This window comes from Osmia lignaria, chromosome 1 (genome assembly GCF_051020975.1).
Source record: "Osmia lignaria lignaria isolate PbOS001 chromosome 1, iyOsmLign1, whole genome shotgun sequence".
Lineage (NCBI taxonomy): Eukaryota > Metazoa > Arthropoda > Insecta > Hymenoptera > Megachilidae > Osmia > Osmia lignaria.
In genome coordinates, this window is record NC_135032.1 from 11,306,389 (window position 1) to 11,326,010 (window position 19,622).

At 33.8% G+C, this 19,622-nt stretch overlaps 2 protein-coding genes across 10 annotated transcripts in view; one reads left to right on the forward strand and one right to left on the reverse strand.

Moving 5' to 3' along the window:
• Positions 1-19,622, reverse strand: part of LOC143305350 (uncharacterized) — a 100,534-nt gene that overhangs the window by 71,420 nt on the left and 9,492 nt on the right. For 3 of the 9 annotated variants that reach the window (XM_076688506.1, XM_076688492.1, XM_076688542.1), the window contains exon 1: positions 10,696-10,964. The exons of 5 other annotated variants lie outside the window; for them this stretch is intronic. In XM_076688506.1, coding sequence (XP_076544621.1) covers positions 10,696-10,815 — 120 coding nt within the window. In that variant the 5' untranslated portion in view covers positions 10,816-10,964. Of the gene's footprint in view, positions 1-10,695; positions 10,965-19,622 lie in introns of those variants that run through there. One more of the 9 variants, XM_076688623.1, reaches the window with a different exon arrangement.
• Positions 1-19,622, forward strand: part of mAChR-B (muscarinic acetylcholine receptor) — a 36,924-nt gene that overhangs the window by 11,324 nt on the left and 5,978 nt on the right. Inside the window, exons 2-3 of the mRNA XM_034328166.2 lie at positions 2,217-2,397; positions 19,071-19,270. Of these exons, the coding sequence (XP_034184057.1) occupies positions 2,300-2,397; positions 19,071-19,270 (298 nt within the window). The 5' untranslated portion in view covers positions 2,217-2,299. The remainder of the gene's footprint in view (positions 1-2,216; positions 2,398-19,070; positions 19,271-19,622) is intronic.

A 19,622-nucleotide genomic window follows, 5' to 3' on the forward strand; every position in this document is an offset into this window, starting at 1 on the left:
TCGACCGTGTACATGTGCAACACGGTACACACCGCGAAAGCTCGTTTGAAAATAAAAAAAATAAAAAAAGAAGGAAATACGTGTATCGTTGGTGACGTGCAGGAAGATAAGAGAGACGGTCAGATTGAAGTTCCTGATAAGTTACAGCATTTGGTTCGTGCAAAATGAAGCACGGAATATCGAAGGTTGAAGGGTGTTGAGTGGAGGATAAGCTTGGTTTTCAACGAATTTCAAAAAGGGAGGATTTTAATCGTTTCAGGCAAACCACATCATGTGAAAGCTCTGTAATTTTTTATTTAAAAAGGGATAAATTTTTTGTATTTGCGTGTTTCAATTTTTAATCTTCGGACGACGGACCATGGAGAGAGTCATAATAGTTCAACTCAAAATTTCATTTTATTCGTCATTTTTAATGAAATCTAATAAAATTCTATGATTTGTTGAAACAACGTAATTGCAAAATGTTAATGCAACTCTTCCCAAATGCACACCCTTGTACTGTGTCGTTTTTCTTCAGCTTCTTTCCTCTATTTGGTTTTTAATTAATTACCACGTAGCAGCAGATGCATATTCCGCTGTGTAAATGTGCAGATCCCTTAACCCAATTTAAAATCAGCAATGGTCGTGAGCATCCTAAATAAAATCTATGTTCGTACAAAGGCGTATTAAAAGTCTTACTTTATCCACAAAGAAGATTTATGATAGTATTAAAATTTTACCATAAACTAGAATCGTTCAAAATGTAAATAAAGCTTTATATTGCAAAACAGCGTCCCATAAAAGAATGCAAAATTTATTCTTTGAGCCACATGCAATTAAAAAATTCTAAAAATCCAAAAATTTACATTGCACATTATTTTGCTCAAAAACTTAAATGTTTGCTAAATGTTTTTGAAGCTTTATTTAATGGTGTCATTTACAAAAAGGGTTTCAACGTCAGGACTCGTGCAGATTCTGCAAAACGATGCTAGGAATGTTATAATAGGTCATACTAATTGACATTTTCTCGAACACCACACAGAGAAATCTCTTTTCCTGTCGCATTATACTTTCAGCATCTGTTCATCCTCAGGGATGTAAGCGATACAGAGATGTACAATCGAAATGGATTCGTTTGTGATCGTCTTGATGATCACTACTTTCTTTATGTTGCTGACTTTTTCATTGAAATCGATATTCATTTATGTAGAAAGGAATACCTTTGTGATTCTTCAAAAATTATTACCATAATTGTTAAATCTTTTAGAAGTTGCAATTTCTTCGAGAAATGAAATAAAGATATTCAATCTGAAGAATAATTGAATGCCTAATTTTTAATTTATTATCAATTTAGGATATCTGACTTTAAATAAATAAAATAAAATACTATTGATTAATTTTTTGAATATTTAAAAATCTTTTGTTAAAAAGTTTGGGTATCTAATTCTAATCAAAGTAACTTTGTGTACATTTCATAACTCTGGGTCACTATTAATCCATTTTCACGTGCTATTTTTTTCTTCTTTCTAACAGCCTTTTAATTTAATAGCGTCAGTACACTCACATACAGGAAACATCAACTCCACTATTATTTTTGCAATTTTTCGAGCTACTTTTGACGTTCCCCTTCAGGCTTTAATTAAAAAAACCTTTTGATTACTTTCTGTTGGAAAATATTATAATTAACTGTGAACAAACATTGGCACTTGAAACACAATATAATAAATCACAGCTTTGTTAACATAAAATGAATTTTGTAGAACGAATTGCAATTTCTCAAACAATTTTTATTCCAAACATTATAATTATATTTTTCTATAAAGTTTAAGAGAATACTTATGTTGTTCCAAAGGAAAAAGAAAGAATTTTAACAAATTGTTTTTTATGCGGCAGTGCCTCTGCATCAGAATCATAAACTAAAATGATAGTGATCATGCGATAAATCTCTGCATTTGCTTTTCTTGACCTTCGTAATTTTCTGCTATTCAGAAAAAAATTTATTGTCGAGCATGGAAGCATTGTATACTGAATTATGCCTAAGCACGAAATCGTAACGCATACAAAAAGTTTCATTAGATATTATTTCAGTTACCTTCAGTCCGCATGATTCATCGAATCGTTTCATTGAATTAAAAATTTACAAATTTTAAGTTGAAACATTTTTTTTAAATTTAACAATTTCTGTTTTAAATAAAATTGTGCCAAATTTATTATGTGATTTATTGTATTGGTTCTAGGATGATCGAGGGATGATTAGGTATTGAGATAAAGGCGTCAATGGTTTTCAAGCTTCATGCCACCGTGACTTTTGCCTACTGGAATGGAGATAAACGGGACAGAGAGCAGCCTGAATGGCACCGAAACTAATCGCACTACTTCGCCAGTTTTCATCATTAGCACTCGTTATATGACACAATGGTAAGTTTATATTAATATCATATATTCCATTTAAGTACACAAAAGTACACAATTCCATTAAAAAAATTCCAATGACTGAAATCTTTGAAATGTCCCCACTTACATTCGACGTCATTTAATTTTTCCTAATGACATTTCTTTTATTGTTCATCGTTTTAAAGTCATAGTTTGTCCCAGGTGCAAATATTTCACATTCTTACCTACAATATTTTATTGACTAAATAATTTCATGTAACGATAATGCGATTTCGATTTTAGAACGATATAATATTCGTGGCCATTATAATCAAACTTTTCGATTCAGCCAGAAACGACGTGTATTTATGGAATAATCAGCCTTCGGTGAACTACTTTGGTTACTAGCAAGTATTCAGGTAGTACTAGACGCGCACGCGAAATTTTCGAACAGTTTCCCTGAAGGATATGACATGGAGAAGCAATTTAGCAAGAGGCACGAGGCATTTGTAAATCCGAATTGCACTTTGCAACCGGCAACGAAAGAAACATTGACCTACATTTCGGCCTGAGATTAAGTCGTTGTACTACGGACATGAAAATAAGGATTTATTCGGATGAAAAAAATGTTGTCAGTCTACCATGAATTTACCAACATTTCTAGCAAAAAAATAGTATTATTATTCTATATAGTCCTTTATGAAAAATTTTTGTTGTAATTCATTAATTACTTAGCTAATCCTCGAACAACGGACCATGGAGAGAGCCACAATTTTAATTCAATTTTGTATTTTACATTATTGATTTATTTTAAAATCATTTAACTAACAAGTTAAATTGACCATAAATCATCCATAATATCAATCACCTAATCACTCTGATTATTATTTCAATTTCCTCGGAACTTCCCAACAATCTTAAGTAGTTGCCACGATGGACAAAGTTGTTCTAAAGTTCGAGATTCAAGTGACCATCTGGTTGGTTGCCGTTTCCGGGAATGCTCGTTATCGACGAGTAATAGCATCGTGTGGTTTCCTCTCGTACATTCGATATTGCTTGTACCACGGGTGTGCTTGGGAAACACACCAAGGTTGAAGGAAATGAGTTTCCACGCGACGCAAAACGAAGGCAAAAATTTCTTAAGAGCCTTGTGTTCCTTTTCGAGACACCATTGTTCTTCTGGCCACGCTTAATGACTGCTTCTATACAATCGATAACTGGATGTTTCTATTTCGTGCTTGTTAAAGGACTTTCAGATCTGCCTACTATCTTTTCTGATATGCAGACAATATCTTTGAGAGGAGATATAACGTCCGACAACGTGTTGCACTTCCAAATTGAACAGAAATTCTATTTGATACTTTTATTCTGATGTGCTATTATTTTATTAAGATTATATTATAGGAGATATTTTGGATTATTGAGATGATATTCGTGGTCATTTATATTCCAATCAACTTTTTATTTTTAATAAAACTTTCAAATCTTAGCAAGAGTAGAACCTTATTAAATTTTAAAAATAATAAACGTTGTTAGAATCGATCGCGACCCCTGTTGTGGAGGATAGAAAAATGCAACCAATATGAACCTTCCTGAACTCAGTTATCTCTTATTTTGTTAGAATAAATAAGTATGCGAAGAATTTAATTTCTACTACAGCGACGCAACTCCCTTTATTACATTAAATTGTAATGGAGATAGGACAGTCTATAGTACAATGTCGTAAAAATGTTGTGACTTCGTTGCTGATATAACGATAACTTTTCAAAACAATTGAGTTAATATTTATTCTATCTCCAGTTTAATACACGGTAGTATAATTCAATTGAATCCATTTTAGTGAAGGAAACTTGACAAAAATTAAGAAAACAAATTTTTCTTATTATTATCAGTTGCGATACAAACTACATTATTTAAAATTATTAAAAATTATTATAAAATCTTTAATATTAAATTTCTGTTATTCTTTATTTACTTTAACTAATATATTCCAGAGAAATTTCATAATAATTATATCCTAAGAATAAACATCTCTTCACAGTTAATTTTACCATGTAAGCTTCGTTAACACGAGCTATCCTGGGGCGTATAGAATAAAGATTTCCCTAGGGGTACTTTTTTATTGAACGTCGTTGCACTTTTTAGCCGAAAATTTTCGCGCAAACATTGTGCAAGTTAAAATTTTACACCCGAGATTCACTTTGTCGGCTCGTCGTGGCCCGATAGAACACATACCTATACGGGTGAATTGCAAACAGATACCGACAATGAACGTTCGTTTCAAAGGACGACCGCTGCGTTTTCCGATAATGCAAGCGGTACACCTGTGAAAAGCAATTACTATCAGAAGAATTTCTTTTACAGGTAATTCTTGCTCCGTTTTTATTTAATAAACAATTAATTCGCCGAATGAAGTATGAAATTCTTAAAAAATATTTTAAATCGAAGTTTTCCAAATTCAACTTCCCCATGAAAAGAAAAAAAGCTAAGCAACGGTTGAAACAGGGGCGACAACTAGCAGACGGGCAGCTAACAGAACTAATCTGGGGCAAATTGCACCCTTGACCTAGCCACGCTAATTCGCGTATCCCGTGAAGTTGAACCATGCGAACGAGTAGTTGAGTGAGTTTCGGTTGATGGGACCAGCCGCTCGAGTATTCGGATACATGCTCGTTCCGTTTTCGTTATTTCGTAAAAGGGTGAACCGATGTCGTGCAAGCTGGAACGAGGCACGCGAACAACCCTTAACGGAGGATCAAGCGATCCTACCACTCGATGGGCACGCGATGCTGACGAAAAATTTCCAATTTTTCCGTCTGGCTATCGATAAAGCAACCAAACAAACGTGTACATGACCATTCTGAACATTCAGTGTTATTGATTTTTGCATGTCCCTCTTTTCATTAGCAATGAAGCAATCGCGTGTTAAGTAGAAAAGAAAAAAAGAAATCTCCCTGATGATCGATGTTTCATTTCATTTCAAGCGTTACAGTTTCGATCAGTCAACCTGGCGCCTTGAATTTCGTGTGAAATTAGAGGGTCTTTGAGTGAAAGTTTGAAGACAGATTCAATAGATGGATGAAAATGATTAATTGGCTGGAGTTAGGTGTTCATTTTTTTTTTTTTTAGATTCTGTGATTCTGTTGGGGGGTTGAGTAGAGAAATTATTTTCCAATTATTTTCTGATATTCTAATTACTTTATGAAATATTAGTATATTTTAATATTATTTTATATATTGATTAATATGTGAGTCTATAGTGAAAATTAAAAATTAAAATTAAAAAAAATTGATTATCCATCAAAAATAAAAATTGGGATTAGAAATGGAACCTTCTAAAGTATTCTAATTTTTAATTTTTCACTTTACTAATTTTCTAACTATTATAAGAGCACTCACTGTAAATTTGTGAAATCTGAACTATGCTTGGATGGTAGTGAAAAAATTATAAGCTCCCGAGGGTACAAGCCATTTTGTTTTATCGTATTTCAATAACCCATGAAAGAAATGAGGCAGCGATACCAAATGATGCTATCTATATAAAATGGTAATACCCCGAACCTGGTATTCAACTGCGTCTTTTGTACATGATAAAAATGAAAGGAGACCTAGTTCATCCTATCAGTTTACCTGAGTTTTATCGAAAAAGGATTTCGGTATGAAAGGGGGAAGATAGTATCGTTATCATCACCCTCTGTACGACTTGAAACTCGACATGCATAAAATGTAATTAAAAAAAAAGTTGATCTACCTAGTATTTTATTATTTAAAGTATTAATATCAAGCGTTGTATTTTTTTTTTATTATATTCATAAATTTACTAGTTTATTTGTATATCATTTCATTTCATCAATAAAAGCCGAGATCAATGTTCAGTGCTGAAAGTTAATCCAGGTTCCTTGCAAATCCTGGCAAAACACCGATTGCTGGCAGCAACAAATATAAAGGCATGATTGAAATCCCGTTTCAATTAACAAATTTAAAGGGGGAAAAATAATTCCTACTCCAGTGCTCTGCTCACTCGTCTTTTTCAATTCAATTTCAATCATACGTATTGATGCGTTTTCTGCTTAATTGGACATTATTACCGAGATAAAAATTTTTCAATATGCGACAGATAAAAAAAGATCGTTGTGCAGCATTAAAAAGTTTTCTGTTCCGATCATTGGATCGTGATTATGAAATATAATAATGTAACCTTCTGTTTAGTAAATTATTTATTACGTAGTGAATTGAACTATATTAATTATTAGAACCCCAGTAAACGTACCTTATAAAAACTATACGTTTCATGCAACAAGTTTCTTCTGCAAGTAAATATATGTAAGTCTAAATTATACTTTCTGAAAATTGAAAAATTAAAAATCAAGGAAATTAAAACAGTCGTAATTAGAATTTGCATTTCTGCTAATCGACACATTCTATTGAAGAAATACGATACAAGGTTGCAGCATGAAACATGCTAAAACCCACTGTATTTATTTATCGTCCATAAAATCGACGCGCTAGTCGTCACGAAAGTGCAAAAATCTTTGCAATTCCAATGATCTGCATACGAACTGCATGCTACTCGCAGCGTGATATGATTTTCAAATAAGTGAATGCGTGTTTCTCATGAAACGCGTTTTACCTTTCTACGCGTAATTAAACTACGTCTAAAGTCTCACAGGAAAAGAGGAAAATATTAATACGCCCCCTCCAACAGCAAAGCGAGTTAAATAAATAACGTTCTTTTAAATGAAAAATTAATTTCCACGAATCTTTTTTCTTTAAACAGACTGTACTTGAAGTAATAAATTATTTTTAATTTATCAATATAAAATATTCATCAGATTTATTAATAATTTTATTATGCACTGAAAAATAGATATGCATCTAAATATAAAATTCATTATTTTTATGCTGCATTATTAATTAACTTTAATATATCAGTCTTTATATTTAGTATGATAAATGAAATGAAAAATTTAATAATATTCTTCATCAGCTTTTAGAACAATGCAGTACTTGGAAAATAAATAATTAAAATTCATTATTTCAATAAGCTAATTCTTCCAATTCATTGTGTCTAACAATAAATCGATTTTCCATTCCCAGGCACTTTGCATTCAAAAACCGAATATTTAAAAGATCCGCAAAACCCTATGAATTATTACATATTAATCAGCTGCAATCCCATCATTACATCGATTCGAAGCTTTAATTAACGTCACGTACCCCGTTCACGTTACTATTTCTTCACTTTTTCACCCCTTTCCTTTTTTTTTAATTCAACATAGAAATAAGGTGACCGATTTGCAAGGCTCGGATTAATATGTTCTAAGCGAGTGAAATGATGTGTTAGGAAAGTGAAACGAGGACGTGAATGTTCTTTGAACAATCCTGTCAACGTTATGCTTTTGTTCTTTTATACGTAAGCAATATTGTGCACGGTATCGTTATTTATGTTGAATATTGGATCGTTATAATAACATCGGATCGATGTGTTAATTCCAAGTTAAATTAGTAAATTCAATAAATTATATATAACATGAGAAGTGTATACAAAATTTAAGATATTTCATTATTATTAACTCGTTAATTGCTACATGGTTTATTAATGAAGTTAACTCTTTTACGATAGCTTTAATTAGGGACGAATTGGGACTTAAATTTTTATAGGAAAATTAGTGACATGATAGGCCGTGTTGTAGAATAGGAGTCTTAAATTTAATTAATTGTACTCTAAATCCCTACTGGCCAGGAGCGGATTAAGGTTTCTGGGGCCCGTGGCTATCAAACCTCCAAGGGTATTGATTTTTGAATTTTCCTTGGTCCACAGAGGGAATCTGGGCAAAAATGTATTTTGTATGCGGAGGTGAAGCGTATTGCTTCCAAATTGCTTGCTCCTACTGTAACATAGGTTCCGCATCGAAGTCACGAAATATTTAATTTGGCCACGATAGAAAGCAATTCCTGCGGATACACATGAAACATGAAAATTTGATTCAGGGAACAAAAGGTTTAGAGACGCTCTTTGTGCTACGTTGACGGAACGCGTGTTGCACAATAGCTGGGATTAAAGTGGATTTTCACTTTCGATGATAAAAAAGAAACAGAGGTTCTTTCGTTTGTGTACCTTTTGGTTTGTGAACAATTACAGGGTTGTACAAAGGTAGAATATATGTAAGTAAGAATTAAATTGGGATTTAATGGTATTAACTTTGCTATAGAACAATTTTTTCCATTGCTATTGGTACCTTGAGACATTTAGCTAATTTTAATAATCATAAGCTATCATTTTTCTTGTTTTAACTTTCAGAAGGCAAAATAATTTTTTTTTTAACGTGAAAAATTCCAACAATTGGCAATACAGTTAGCAATACTTTAGGTAGAATTGGAAAAATATTTCTATTTTTTATATCTTTAATACTTTTATGAATTTCAATATTTCAAGTTCTTTAAAATGTTATTATATTAACAAATGTCCCAATCACCTTAAATGGCTAAATTTTTATTGATTTAACCTGTGAAAAGTGCAGCGAAATTTAACGACCACGATTGGGTCAACAAGGTGCTGAGCTTGCCGAATGTTACACCTCACGGAATAATGTTCAGCGAATTAAGAAAGTATTGGCACATTTAGGTATAATTATTATAATTGTAATTAAGCATCGAAATATTATTATAATATGTATGTTACGATTAGTTAATTAGTGGAAAATGTTTTATTTAAAGCATCTAATTAGGCACTCATTACGTTAACGAGAAATTTGTTGCCAATATATATATTCTTATAAAAAAAATGTTTTATGCATTCACATGCATAAAATCATGTATGTAAGTATGTGTATCTACTTGATGGAACGAAGAGCTCGTTACCGAAAAACTTCAGCAAATTTACGGCAGGTTATCAGGGTGCTCATGAAACTGTGGAAAAAGGAAAATGGTTGTCAGATTGGTGTCCTATGATAATGAAAGTGAAGGACAAGGGGTAGGGTGAGTCAAACGACGTCGTTTCAGGGCATGTACGCCAGATCGGGAAAAATAAAATTCTGTCGGGCTTGATTATACGTGATAAAGTGAGTCGATTTCAGGGTTATTACGACCTCAAAATATATGTTAAAATGTAACGTCAGACGTTGCGAAAAAATTTCTTCTGGTATTTTTGTCATTATTTCAGAATTAATTTATGTATGATTCTGACAAACTGTACTAATTTTGACAATAATTATTGACATTTTAAGTGTATAATTATACACTGTACACTGAAATATATATTTATTTCAAACCTATCAATTAAAAACGTTTATAATCAAATAAATACATAAACCTCTCGATTGTCCATCAATCGCCCATCAATTTCGCCCATCAATTTCGCCCGTTGTTAAAATATACATTGAAAACAAATTTTATCAGCACACGGACCAGCATTATTGTATCGCTAAATGGAAAAAGTTTATCGGATTGAAATAAACCTTCACATCAATGTATAAATATTCAATGCTCGTACAAAAGATATTTCTATGCTAGGGAAATACGAACGAGTTCGACAAGTGAGGCTCGTTTTTCAAGAATTTAATTAACCCACGATACTAAAGTGCTTCTTCAGTTCAAGTTTGCCATGTTTTTACATAAATTAACTGCAATACGTTGGTACAGTGTTTACAATTAATCGATAAGGAAAATTTGAAAATACAAGGTCAAGTGATTTTTCCATTTGCAATGCTAATAGTTTCATATTTAAATTTCCAAATTTTTTAATAAACTTTCGTTTCTGAAAGAAAGTTTTGCCAAAATATTTCCAAGAATATAGTAATAAAATCTACCATTTTTCTTCAAACAGATAATTTTCAAAATAAACATTTTCCATTGATCGGACAAACTAAGATATCGGAAAACACTTTTGACGTACACGACTGATCGATCATGTCGAAAATCACGAACGCGTGCCTATGTATGCTATTTTCGGAATTTTTCTTCCTATGCTTTTCCCCCTCGATTGAGTTCCAAAAATGAACACCACTTGATATCGTGTCAATGATGATAAATCAAGAGAAGTTCCGTCTGTATATCTGACAGGAATTGTAATCAAGATATGAAAGCGGATCAATCTTTTCAGATAAAGTGCCAGATATAATTCACGTAAATGGTTTTTTCCAATAATCTTTGTGAAACAATTTACTGAAGATTACCTCATATTGTTTGCAAGAATTATTTCTACGTTGATTACGACGTTGCATGTCGTTACATGCATAGAAACAAAAATTAGCATTTCCCGATAAAAGATCCTATACCGAATAATTACCGAGAGGGTATGTTATATATAAAATAAAAGAGAAACATTTGAAAATGTCTACTCACTGTGTGATAAATAAAATCCAACAGATTTGTCGAAATCGAATTTATAACACATGACTCGTTCAGCTCTGTCCGATGCGACGGGTCGCGAGAAACTAAGGTGCGGTTTCGAGTTGTAAACATAAACAGAATTATTAAGCGCAAAATTTTCAAAACATTCCAGGGATTAGTGTCCCGAGATTCTTACTCCGTCTTAATGTCAACACGAGCATCAATTCGACCGTGAATCTAGCTAAAATTTAATATTTTGATTTACGAGTAAATGAAATGTACAAAACATCAAATAATTAAATTTGCAGAGTAAAAATTAATCCAAGTTGTAAAATAACAAATATTCCAAATTCATTCTACAATTTTGATTTGTTTTTCCATGCAGAATTATTTCCTATCTTACTTCGAAGAATCTCATCCTAATAAGGAGACATTTAAGCAATGAAGCGTCAAATTGCAGCGTTTCAAGCTACCAAACGTAGGTGAGAGTTCTGTCTAAAACGGGCAAAGACAGGTGCGTCTTGCAATTAGTGGAAATTGATACTGCTGTGCACTATCGTGCATCACGCACTGAGAAGCAATGATGTGTACACATCAGATGGATCGTTTCTCATCATAGCGACGACAGCCTAATGTTCTCTATCAGCAACGTCTCTGCATGTCACTTAATTATAAACTGCTCTTTGTCTCTCGATGAAACCTTGAGATCGACGAGAACCGATGGCAATAAATATATGCAATAGAAGAGGTGGTGTTATATTAAACATAGGTTAATTGTTTTACATCAACAGATCATTGAAATTCCTAATTGCCATACAATATCATTGAAAAATTTTAGAACTGTTATTATATTTTTTTCAGCAGAAAGTGAATCTGTGCTGGTGATGCAATTATCTAGTGTTCAGAAATTCGTGAAGTTAACGCACGTTTCAGAGCTGACTAGATAAATAAAGGACGCTATTACTAGCGTAATAGACCAGTGATAAGAACCTTAATACCCTGTTATTACAGGTCGCAGAAGCTTATAAAAGCTGGATGAAAGGTGAAATGAGTGATGAAAGTGAATGCAAAGTACATGCAAACAGCATGGTATATGTGTAATCATTTTTGATTTAATTTTATGGTTTCAATACCATCCCATCATCCTAGACCCCTAAAAGAATCAAGAAAGCACCAATACTTCTCGAACTGGTACAATAGTCAATCTCCACAAAAGACAGTCCGTCAGGTGCACAAGGTTGATATCTCATGTCGCATTTCGTGGTCCACTTGCATCCCGATTCGAGGGCTGGTGGACGCTTAATTTAGAGTAGAGATGAAATCGGATTTACACTTGGACGGAGGGCAGGATAGTGTTCCATAAATATCAACGTTACGATGGCACGCTGATGGCGGTGATGTAGCAAACTCCACAGAGGGTAAGCTCAATCGCTCGGGGGAATTGAACGAACGCGTTTAATAACTCGGCTGGCATACGATCGCCCACGGCGTGACACTGGAATCATCCAACAGGAGAAGATCCCTCATGGAAAGTCGAGAGGAAATTCCCGCCAATGTTATCGTCGGCAGTCGATGGTACATCGTGTTCCACTAGTATCACTACCATCACTGTTCGATGATATTTCAGGACACGCCTGTCCTGTGTCTCCTAGCGTGCAATTAGCTACACAGACACTGTTTGAAGGGAATTTCCTCTGGTTTCTAGTGACACCAACTATGGCATATTGCTTGATTACACGCGATAAGAGTGCGGTACAATGGAGCATCCTTTATCTAAGAGACATTAGAATTAGGGCATTTATCAGATTTGTATGTTGGTTCATTTATCCACAGGATGTTTTTTTTTTTTAGTCTACTGTATTGATTTATTTTTGTGGATTTTTACTCATTGAAGCAGCGTTAATTTGTTTTTCACTTTTAACTACCCACCTAAAAAATCCTCTTTAGTAAATTATTCCCTTCATAACATAATATAGGGGTGATTTTTTTGATGCTACTCTAATTCTTTTTTAATTAGTAATTTTACAAAAAATACAAATATTTTGTTGTGATGTTTTATTCGAAATTAATATTAATCAATTTTATCCAATTAAAAAATTCTTGAGATAATTAAATGATAAATGAAACTGTTATTTATAATATTAATGAAACAAATTCACCTTTAGGTGACACAGAAAATTTATGAAACGATACTCTTACTATATTCAGTTATAAATAGATGGTGTAAAGGATGTATATCATAAATCAATAGTTAAATAGTTTCTGAAAGCTAATTACAGTCTCAGGAGGTGGAGGATCACTTAAGATTTAGTAATAAATCGTACCACTTGCTCGCGAAAGTTTTTCACTAAAGCTACGACACCTTCGACGAAGAAGCATAGCACGTTCTTAAAAGTTGCCGCATTCTCGGCATCTGATGACCTAAGCTTTAATACCGATCCCTCTGACCGCAGCAACGTCCAATCTCACGAAAATTTCTTCTAACTTCCGTTTTCATCTCGCCACTTCCACGCGCCGAATTTCATCCCCCATAGAATCAACAGAAAACAGAGGCAAAGTAGAATCGGAATGAAAAGAAGAAAATAGGTTCATACACTGCTGAAAAGTTGATTTCTTTTTGCGTTAATAAAATTTCTAAGATTTCCATGAAAATGATGGGTTGCGCATGCAGAAAATAATGGATTTATTGACGTAAAATATCTGAAGACGAAGGAAAATTGAACGTCGCGATTTCATTCATACAATCCTGAACTTTCAACGGCTATGAATCCGAAGTTCCCGGAAAAGCTCTTCTCCCGGGGACGGCCTATTTCTCTGAAGAGGTGTATCGCGGAATTTAAGGAAACGATGTCACGGGAAGCTGGTGTCGCCGAAGAAGAAGCGGCTGCTGCTGATATCAGCCCCAAGCTATGGGTTATGTATTTCGTGCATGGCGAGACGAAAAGAAGGTGAGGTACATGTTCAAAGACTCCATCCGTTCGCGAGAGAGAAGAAGATAAAAATAAGGTTCTCCTCGAGGGAGTTCCGAAGAAACATCAAGGAACGCATGAAGCGATGCGACAATTCGTCATTTCACCAAGCCCCCTGGTAAATCGTTCCTGTTTTATTCGAAAACTTTTATAGTGTTAAGTTTTGTCCAATGAAAATTGTCTGTTGGTACAATGTACACTAGGAATCAAACCAGACTTTTCATCTTCTCTTCTTCTTAAAATTAATTTAGAAAAAAATAATATAATTTTTAATTATCATAGCTACACTAATAAAATTCTAATTGTAAATAAAATTTTCTAGCATATTGACTTATAGACAATTTAATATAAGAGCTTAGGGGTAGGTTTGATTTCCAATAGAGGCGCCTATAACGAAAGGGTTAAAAAAGCAATTCATCCACCGATCGAATTTATCGAAAACTCAGTTTATATGAACTACGTATCTGGTGTATAACGCTAGTAATCGGCGTCGCTTTTGTTCGTACGTTACATCCCTCTTTCTGTAGATGTGTGCCAAGAGGATGACGAAGGGTAGCTGGTGTATAAGCCCTGTTGAGCAGAGGATCATCGCCGTGGAATGGCATGATCATACGAACAGACAGAGAGGGATAGATGAACGAGCAAGGCTAGCCGATACGAAGACCAGGCTGACTGGAAAGAGTTGAAACGAACGAGGGGAAAAATTGTAAAAAAGAAACGGTAAAGAAGGAGTTGATGGCGTAGAGAGGTACGGCAACAAGTACCGGAGCTAGGCATCGTTCCAAACATTACGTGAATACTGCTTGCAGTTTCGGGCTTGTTCACGAACGAACCGAAACAGTGTCATTGTATCGACGTCGCAATGAATGACACGCCTTACAGCCATCATATTTCAGCGTCATTGTTCAAATTTGCTGAGAATTCGTGAAACACTTTCGTCTACCTTCGTACATATTGATTTTGGAGTATGTACTCCACTTTTTAAAACAAAAACAAAAATACCAATATTTGGAGCAAAAAAATATTTTTATACAAAAAATTTTGAAATGATTAGCATTTTAAACATTTCAAGTAAATTTGAAAAAATAGCAATGATTATTTTTAAACAAAAATATTTTTCAAGTTATCCTTGCTATTAATATATTTTTTCAATGCATATGGGTAAAATAGGTAATTCAAAAAATTTTTCTACTGAATTAATTAAAACAAAGGGTACCATTAATTAGAATATTTTCATGGATGAAACTGGCATACTCAGTCCGGAAAAATCTGTACGGACTTGTGCGATAAAAAGATTTTTCATATGCTCGAAGTCACTTCTCACATCTTCCCCCTTATTTCGCCTCCCTCGAGCTTTCTCTCTTTGAATTCTCCTTTCATCCTTTGGTATTCAAGAGGAACTGAATATTCGCCACGTGAGTACCGTTCATTCGGCCAAGAGGACTCTTGCACAAATCCTCCAAGCAGAAATGTATACCATCTGGCATTGAATGGAATTATAGGGAAATATCTCTACGTATAAAGTAACGTTTCTTTTGCTATTGTAAATTGGATCTTCGATAAAAATTAGGATATCATTTAGGGGAAAAAGTATTTAAATGAACTGCAGAAAAATATTCGATATCTAAATTAAATTAGTGCCTCTAGAATTACGATTTTTTAATTAATATTTTAAACCCGTGCTTCTTTAATAAAACATTCATCAACGAAAGAATATTTCGAAATTATCATTAATATCTATGACTATGTACTAAAACACATACGTTCACAATACTTCAATTATCAGTGACTTGCAATTAACGCATAATGGAAAGTAATTATCCATCTCGATCGAACAATGGAATCAGACAATTTCATTCTGAAACACGGAGATCGAGCCAATTTATGTATCAGCAATAATCTGCCTAGATTGACGCAAATATTCTATAAATATCTTCACGGGGACATGGTCGAGAAGTTTGAAACGTCGTTACATCGATTTTTCTCTGCTGAAAAAGTTTTTTTCTCACCGCCTATCGAGTAGTCTTTCGAACAGTTTGCCTTCCGTCGGAGAATATCGAAAACGCACATCAACGGGAAGCTGCGAGTCCACCCTGACAAGGGTGTCTCACTGGTTGTTCGAATCACGGTTGAACGACCTTGATGAGCGGGCATTACAACTCATTAGACAAAACGGATACTTTACCCTTGTTTCGAGGCATGAGTTGCGGCGAACCGATCGAGCACCCTTTCCTCGTCTAAAGCACCCTACAAACACCTGCCCAACCCCTCTTCCCTGGCATTCGACTGAAACCAATACCGGTATGCTTCGTTCAACTATTAAAATGTGTTCTCATAACAGTTTCAACCTTCGTCATTTAGAATTGTCAAGGAATTTTTCATCCATTTGTTTTAAATTTATGTAAATGTCAAAATATTTCCATTTGAATTTTTATTTATTTTACAAATTACTTTTTCACTGCTATTAGTACACCTTTCTGTCCCACTTTGTTCTGAACTTCAAAGTGCTTTCATAAAACCAATCTAGATAAATTTGATTGGCTTTTAATTTAATTAATTAGTTTCCAACCACTTTCAACAATACTTTCGTACTTCAACACCAGAGTAGCAACTTTAGGTTCAACATCAGCGTCAATTTAATATCAAACAATCTTTTAAATTATCTCCAAAATGTCAGCAATTCCAATCAATAAAAGGAGTTAATTGCATTCTGTAATACAGAATGAGTCACGAAAAGTTGAAAAATTTAATCAATTTTTCACAATCTTTTATCATTTTAATGTAAATTTTATGATATGTAGTTTTATCTTCAATAAATTTGGAAAATTAAAAATAGTTTTTATTTTTGTCCCACCCTATATTTATATATAGATTGTGTTCAGTTTTTTGTATACTTGCAATCAGCTCTATATTTGAGCTTCAGTCAATTACAGGTAGTTGACTTCCCTTTACGAATCATTTCACCTGCATCCTAGACCTCTAAAAAAGGAATGCCGCCATAACGAGGACAAGTATTTACGAATCATTTCACGGTGGTGCAGCTTGAAGAGAAAGCCTGCTATAACGAGGACAAGTATTTACCCTCGAGAACATTGAAACAATGGATCTCATCTCTCTCTATCTTTTTTTTATTCACGTGACTTCGTTGTCTATGCTTGTAGCAAGCTGTTCTAGTAATCTTACAACAATTCTCATCGATTTATAAATCTGACAATGAAATCCAAACATCATATTAGCTATTGACCTGTCAATGTTTACAAAAGACCACAATCTTTGAAAACCATAGAAAATTGTAAAACCAAATCCTTTGTGATTTTTCTAATTTTTGAATTTATTTATTAATCAATAATAAATTAATTATCAGATAAAAATTTGAAACTCTAACAAATTATCTTACTAAATAATGTATTTTCATTTTTTTTTTTATTATAAAATTGCTGTAATGACAAAGTGCAAAAAATAATTTTTGATTGAGTATTGGATTTTGTGTTGCGATGAGTTTGCATAAGTGGGACATTTGTTTCAGTAGGAATTGGATTCGCTGGAATTGGAAGCACGATAAGGCATGTAGACATTTTCCAAGGAAAATGAATTATCTCAGAGCTCAGACAGCATTCCATCAGAACTGTCCACCACATAAATTAAAGTAGGAAAAAATTAACTTCTGCTTGTACATTTGAATATATTACTTTGAAATCTAGTTTGATGTACTAATACAAAGAACAAAGTTCATTTTAATTATATACTTCATATTTGTTTTTTAAGTAATTATTTTGAGAATATCAAATGCGTATAAAGATGCAAATTGTAATTTGATGTTTAGTATTTCAACGAATCCACTTCACTTTCGGGTGAGAGCTATCGGTTTTCATTGATTGCAATTCTATATTCCAGGCGTCTGATTACCATTTACACGAAATTTGAATAAAGTAAGTACTCAATACTCTGTTTCATTCGGAGAATCATTTAAAAATGATTCCCAAATGAATTAATAATTGAGTAATTCTCAAAAACAACATTTTAAACTTTACCCAGAAATTTTTATCAAAGCATTTTTTAAATATATGAATATAAAACTTGAAAATAAAAAATGTCATAAATGTTAGCAGGCATTATTAGCAGTGCTATGAACGCGTTTCGCATTGCGTGAATCGCTCGCTGACCCACAAAGTCCAAACAATAGAAACAAGGAAAAAAAAATATGGAAAAACTTTGGTATTCAGCTGATAAATAGTTGATCCATAAAAGCAGCCGCATTTTGAAATAATACTGTACTTTTGATAAAGAAAATATAATAATATTGATCTGAAAGAACAATGAAAAATATTACCTCTTCACAAATAGTAATAATAAAGCATGGTAATAAAATATAATTGAATATCTTCGTGGAAGATACCTTAAAAAAAAAAAACAATTCTTTATTCCCAAAAAGCGGATTTGATTTCTTTCGAGAACCTATTTAATTCAATCCGTGTATTTAACGCGGTACGTTTAAGAAAACGAGGGAGGTTAATTAAATTTTTCACGAATACCTACAGGGCCGTCGTAACCGAAAACTAGAAGGCACGTTCGAGCCCTGGCTGGTCACGATAGACTTTGCTAAATAATTTAAAAACGAGTCACCCTCTTTAAGGCGCGGCTCGTCGTTTCTTGCCTGCCGGCGCCGAGGACCTGCGAGAGGGGAATGGATGTGGTTCCATTCATGCTTATTTCAAGCTCATTGTGCGCCCGGTGTATTCAGCCTTTGACTCGCCTCTCGTGTTGCCACTGCAGTAATGTTTCATAGAGAGCAAGAGGCGTGCATGTCACTAGCTAAAATCAGGAAATACCGCTGTCACATTTTCTTCGACGTTAACGAACATTAGTAAAGAAGTAGCGACCTTATCGTACGCCTTTCCCTAACGGTGTCCCTTTGTCCTGCGTCTTGTTCCACTACATTGTTCACCGAATTGCTGTTACCTTGTTGCATATTAAATGACCGATTTCGAGACGCTATTCAATGGGGGTCAAACAAAACTTAATAGTATAAGTGGCTTGAATTTAATTTAAAAAAATGCGTGATAAAAATGAATAATAAGGGGATGAGGCATAAAATATCTGGCCCAAGGTAACAAACATCCTACAGCCGGTTCTGCGCCTTACTCATTACCGTACTACCCAAATTTATTGAAATTCCTACTTCTAAAATTTGTTTTATTAAAGAGCCTAGGAATGCCAATGCAACTGCGAGTAGCATGTTTTCAATTATTAATCTGGTCCAGGAATGCCTGGTGATTTGTATACCTCAGAATTTAACCCATTGTATCCACGTCAGATTTGAAATGAATCATTTGAAATTAATTTGCTGGGTTGTACGTAGACGTACGATTAATGAGGGTGAAGTGTAAGAGAGGCTAACGTTTTCAATGTAATTTTCAGGAAACGAGAGAGACAACGGGAACGTCTTTGTCGCATGTACAATCAAATTTTAACGGAATGCTCTCAGTTTAATGGAACTTGGCCTGACCCGGATGATCCACGTTGGAACAGCGGGGAATACGTGGAACTTCTGTCGGACTGGTTCCCATCGAATATCACCAACGGCACGATAGCGGGGAATACAACAACCCTATCAACTGGTAATATTATCGAACTTCTATGGACAGCATCATTAAAGTTCGGGAAATCACGTCGAACAGTAGAGAAAAATATTTGCATATGCAATAGAATTTCAAAATGTTATATATTTGTTGAGAAGTACTAGGTGTCTAAATTAATTTATAATAATTCCGTTATTTATTTAAACATTCAAAAGATAAGAATTGTTCTAAATTACCATAGACACCCTGTATAATTAGCTTTCGTAAAATAATGATGATTTTTTATTTTACCCATAAGGAATGAGAAGATAATGGTATTACATAGATGTATATGTGAATCAATGTTAAATAAAAAAGTCGGGTGAAAATGTGTAGGCATGTACTGAGAAGA